Source organism: Varanus komodoensis, unplaced genomic scaffold, assembly GCF_004798865.1.
Source record: "Varanus komodoensis strain SLA01 unplaced genomic scaffold, ASM479886v1 scaffold35, whole genome shotgun sequence".
NCBI lineage: Eukaryota > Metazoa > Chordata > Lepidosauria > Squamata > Varanidae > Varanus > Varanus komodoensis.
Genome location: NW_025335856.1, coordinates 349,633 through 355,448, shown reverse-complemented (window position 1 = coordinate 355,448; position 5,816 = coordinate 349,633). Strand labels below are relative to the sequence as shown.

The 5,816-nt window shown below is 42.3% G+C and overlaps 1 protein-coding gene across 1 annotated transcript; it reads right to left on the bottom strand.

Moving 5' to 3' along the window:
* Positions 1-4,582: 4,582 nt before the first annotated feature.
* On the bottom strand, positions 4,583-5,559 carry LOC123028032 (olfactory receptor 6V1-like). Its single transcript, XM_044439476.1, is given in 3 exon segments — positions 4,583-4,679; positions 4,681-4,917; positions 4,919-5,559. Coding segments are annotated over 3 exon segments (975 nt in total).
* Positions 5,560-5,816: the final 257 nt, after the last annotated feature.

Genomic DNA, 5,816 nt, shown 5'->3' with positions numbered 1-5,816 from the left:
TAAATGCTTGTGTTGTGTGAAGGAATACTTCCTTTTATCTGTCCCGGGTTTCCTGCTGATCCGCTCCATGGATGACCCTGCCATCTAGTACTGTGAAACAGGGAAAAAGTGTCTGCTTCTTCACTTTCTCCACACCATGCATAATTTTGAACACCTCTGTCATGTCTTTCCTCACTCAACTGTTTTTCTAAGCTAAACAAGCCTGGTTATTGTAGCCATTCCTCATAGGGGAGTAGCTGCAACTTCTGGAACATTTTTGCTGCCCTTCTCGGATCTTTTTCCAGCTCAATAAAGTACTTTTTCAGGTGTGGTGACCAGAACTGCACCCAATTTTCTAAGTGTGGTCCCATCACACATTTGTATAATGGTAGTGTGATCTTGGCAGTTTTATTGTCAATTCCTTTCCTAAGTATGCCTAAGTTTGCCCTTTTCACAGCAGCTGCGCACTGAGTCAACATTTTCACAGAACTGTCCATCACCACCCCAAGAACCCTCAGATCCCCTCAGCCTATACTTGATGTTGGGATGCTTTGCCGTGACCTGCATTATTTTATACTTGCTTACACTCAGGGCCTTTTTTGTCATCAAACGCACCGGAATGGTGTTTCGGCACCTTTTTTTCCGATGGATTTTATGAAGTGATTTTGAATCGCCTGTCAGCATAGCAGGTCAGCAGCAAACATCATTAGCATAGTGCCTGTGGGCTGCTTTTGTGTCCACACCGCCCGGCTTGGGACGCTGCTCGGCTTGGGATTGGTGTGTGTGGTCGCACAAGGCGGCAACGTGTGCTCCGGCACCTTTTTTTTTTTTTTACAAAAAACGCACTGCTTACACTGAACTGCATTTGCCATTTGGATGCCCCGTCTCCCAGCTTGGAGAGATCCCCCTGGATCTCCTTATGATCCCTTTTGGTTTTCACCACACTGAATAGTTTGGTGCTATCCACAGACTTGGCTACTCCACTGCTTACTCTAAATGCCACATTATTTATGAATAGGTTGAAAAAGATTGGTCCTAATACAGAACCCAGCAGGACCCCACAGTTTGCATCCAATAAATTATCAATTATTCCCACTCTCTGCTTTCTGGTTTTAACCAGTTACTGATCCATAAGCGGACCCCCACCCCTTATGTCAGGACTGCTAAGTTTGCTCAGGGGTCTTTGGTGAGGGTCTTTGCCAAAACTTTCAGAAGTCCAAATAAAATGTTTATCAGATTACCCTGTCCACATGTTTATTGGCATGCTCAACAAACTCTAATAGGCTAGTGAAATAGGAATTAGTTTTGCAGAAGCCATGCTGATTCTTTTTCAGCAGGACATTCTGCTCTATATGATCAGGCCCTATAATTTCCTGGATCTGCCTGGAATGGTGTTACATAAGCCATTCTCCAGTTTTCTGGTAAAGAAGCTGATCTTAGGGACATGTCATATGTTTTTGTAAGAAGGCCTTAACATGTGGGAGTTAAGTAAGTCAAGAAGTGCTGAAAGATGGAGTAACAGCAAGGAATTATTGCTCCAGGGTTACTCATCCCAAAGGACTAGAGAATCTTGTTGTTATGGTTGGCTTGAGGTTGCCTAGAGGGTTCACTCAGCCAGACCATACTAATTCCAGCTCATTCAGGTCTAAGAGGAAGAAACCTCCACTTTACAATCACTTTTATTTATTTATTTATTTCATTTTTATACTGCCTAATAGCTGAGGATCTCCAGGCAGTTAACAAAACTTTTTAAAAATACAAACATAAATTAACTTAAAGCAATGAAACAAGAGCAACCGCAATGGAAGCAGCACAGGAGCATAACAGTGGCACGTGGTAAAATGTAATATTAAAAATAAAGTTAAAAAGTTGAAGTGCTGGGTAATTAAAAAAGTCTTCATCTGGTGCCAAACAGAATACAAAATGTGTCAGTTTCTCATCTATTTCTCATCATAAGTCAATTCCATCATATTTCCACATTGATTTCTAGTTTTACAATGGAGATTTGCATTATTTTTAAAGTATTCCCCCGAAATACTAATTTCCGTATACATTTTAACCATTTTTTAATATATTCTAGCCCACTTCCTGCTCAGGCCTTGCCAAGCAGGCTTGTTCAGTATATCCTTTCCCTGACATGACTCCCATGTGTCACTGGATAGGAAATAGGGCAAGACATTAAAGGGCCATATCTGTGACACCTGAACCATGTATCACTCTGATGACAACAAAACCAGAATTCTCTGTGGGCTGTTGTAATATTTCAAAAGTTAACTCAGATGTGTGTTTATGAAAGTATCTTAAGAAGGGGCCAGCAGAGATCAATTAAGAGAATGCCATGAGGTCCTTTTGGGTATAATTAAAAAGTTTGTCTATGAACATACAAGTGTAATTGCAAATTAAGGGACTGCTCAGGACACGTACTGAATCTCTGCAGTACTCACTAAATTTGCAGCAGCAAAGCTGTTTCACTTCCAGGATGCAGCCTGGGGGACTCTGGGGTCTTGTTGAGAACAATAATGCTGAAGTCTTCAAGAGGTGGATTTAATCATAAGCTCTTCCCCTGCTCCCAACCTAGTCATTGCTGGGGGAGTCTTCAATCTAAATTTTGGTGCCGGGAAGACACTTGTGGACAGAGTCCAGAAAATACCAACTTAGCGCCACCAGAAGATGCACATGTGGAATCTCTGTAATGAGTATTCCAAGTGGAACCCCTGCAGTGAGTATGGGATTAATACTCGATTATTCTTTTTAAGTGGTTTTATAGGGTATAGATTTAAGAACTTTTTTCAGGAACTGCCCAACTATGCTGAGAGTGTTTTCTCTCTTTGAGGAATGTGACATTTTCCTGTCTTCCAAGCATCCTGTCTTCAAGGGCAGCGGAGAGGCTGACAAATAATGCACCATGACTAATAATGCACCATGCTGAAATACGCCTGTCATCTTGGAATGCAACTGTGACTTTCCTTTCCAGTTCATTTCCAACTCAAGGAAATGCCTGAGGTTCTGCACAAAAGACTTAATTTTATCTATAAATGAATGAATGTATTTATGTTACTTTGTAGTCCACAAAATACTACAGCATTTCTAGTAAGGACAAAGTATGTAGATCAGGAATAGAGTACAATGGGACAGAAATCTTGGAAGTGAACATCATCCATCAGCCAGATCATAGATTCCTGCCAGAGGCAGCAACGATTTCTGGAAATGAAAGGACAGATCTATCAGCAAAGAGAATCCAGGATAAGTAAGTAGAATCCCTACATGGAAACAGCAGAGCCTATATACCTCTGAACAGCAGATCTGGGGGACAGACAACCAGTAGCATAGCGGAGCCAAGATTCACAGGGATGACGTACTAGGACTTTTTGATTAGCAGTGTCTATGATATTATTGGCCACTCCTTTCCCAAACCGTCCTGTTCTGATCTTACCTGCAATCCTCCTGTGAGGAGGGATGGAGTTTCTCAGCAACAATCCCCTGGTTTACAAATAACAGTAACTCACTGGTTTAAAAAGCTTTGCCTTGCCTGCTGTACAACACAGCCCATGACTGACTGCTTTGCAGAGCTCACAGAGCATGACGTGCAAACCCAGACTGGTTTGCTGTTGGTTTCCTGTTAGGTTAACCACTGTTCAGGGGTTAAATAACTCAGTCGTCTGGGTTTGTACACCATGCTGCACAATCGAGCTGGCTCTGCTAAATTATTATTACTATTGTTATATCGAATTTTATTTTTATATAGCCCAAAAGTGATATAAAACCCTGGCTGGTTTGCAATAGCAAATAAAACACAATAACATACAATATGAAGTACAGATAACAATAACATCCTAAAAATTACATGCAAAAAATTAAAAGCCAAAATTAAAACCAAATGTAAAAAGTGACAATAGCTTACAGGAATTAAAATGGCAAGGCTGGTTAAGCAATTGACATGATGACCCCCCAAAATATTGAAGCTAATTAAACTCCTGGTCATAGGAGACAGACATAACCTCGTGCTGTTAAGACAGTGGAGCTGGCACCGGGAGCTTGTTTCTTAAATTGGGGGCTACCACTGAGGAGACCCTCCTCCTTACTGCCAGCAACCAAGCCTGCCTCAGAGGTGGCATTCGGACGTAGGCCCCAGCGCATAAATTTGGCACTGTGCTCTTTGCGACTCTTTGGGGTATCTGTCTAGGCACTCACTTGCATGCATAAACACACAGAGATACAGACTGACACATTTGTGAGCTCCCAGTGTGGCTACAGGGACTGTCATGTTGAACTCCTGCACTTTATTTCTGTACAACATTTATAAACCTCTCCACTTCTGAACTCATTCCAGGGCAGTGAACAATAAAAGATAACAAGAATAAAACCAGTGTATTGAACATTTTGTTGTAATAAACATGGCTGGTCAGTCAAAGAAGGCTTCTGGGAGTAAAGATGTTTGCAGGATAATTTCCCTTTCTTTTTGTGAGTGGTCAGAGGTAATCTACTAGACTATCTGATCCAGGGAAACAATTGTGATAGTTTCTGAATGCACACCAATCACAGATTTTTTCTCTACAAGCCTCTTAGGTGTCCCAACCAGTCTTGGAAGACCTCTTTGACTTTCTTAATTCCTCAAAGTGAAGATGAAGGGATTTAGAAATGGAGTCACAATAGATGTCAACAGGTCCACCATTTTGTTCATATTTGTGGAATAGTTTTTAGATGGTGGTGCCATAGCCAATGACCACCACAGTGTGGTGTGAGGCACAGGTGGAGAACATCTTTTGATGGCCAGTAGCAGATGGGATCCTCAAGATGGTAGATATGATTGCAACATAGGATGCTATTGTCACAGTAAAAGAGCTTAAGACAAACAGAATTGTAAGAAGGAAATCCCAGAGCTCAGAGTGGTGAGTATCTGAGCAGGAGAGTCTGAGCAAGGGGGCATTGTCACAGAATCTGGTTGGATCTGCAAAATGACAGGAGGCCCCTGAAAATTGATGGAGGGATCATGGAGAAGAAGGAAATCATCCATGATCCCAAGGCAAGCTGGATGCAGACACGGCTGCTCAGGAAGGTGGAATAGTGCAGAGGGTTGTAGATGGCAACATAGCAGTCGATTGACATTACAGCCAGTGGAAGGAACACTGTGGTTCCCAGAGAAAAGCAGAAGTAAAACTGAGTCGGACACCCACCAAAGGAGATGGCTTTCCTTTCAGCCATCAGATATGTGAGCATCCTTGGGATTACTGTCGTTGTTACCATCAACTCTACCACAGAGAAATTACACAGGAAAAAATACATAGGAAAGTGAAGTCGGGCATCCAAGCAGATCATGACAACAATAGCACTATTGCCACTTATCAGGCACAGACAGAGCAGTAGGCATGGTGCAAACAGAACGTCTTGCAACTCCTGTACAGTCAAGAGCCCCATCAAGATGAATGGTGCATGTGTGATTTTCCATCTTCCTGGCTCGTTGGTGCTTCTTTCTAGAATACAGAATAACTGGGTTAGTCTTTGCAGGACTGGGGAAAGGACAAAATCCAATGTTTTCTCCGTCGGCTCAGACCTAGCACGTTCATGCAATCCTGCAAACATGTAAGATATATTGGGGGAGTGAGCAAGTGGCAATGGGGAAAACACAGTCCAGTTTCTGGAAGATACCTCCATGTTCAGGATGGTGGCATAACCTCAAGCAACCTGTGGAGATCATCAACAAGATCTCTCCAAAGAAGGTGACAGATGAGCAACAAAATGGTAGGTAGTATTTAGACTGTGAAAAGTGGTGCTCCTTGCGACAAAAGAATTCAAACAAAGGAAATGACCCTCCCAGCCCAGTATACTGCTAAAGAACA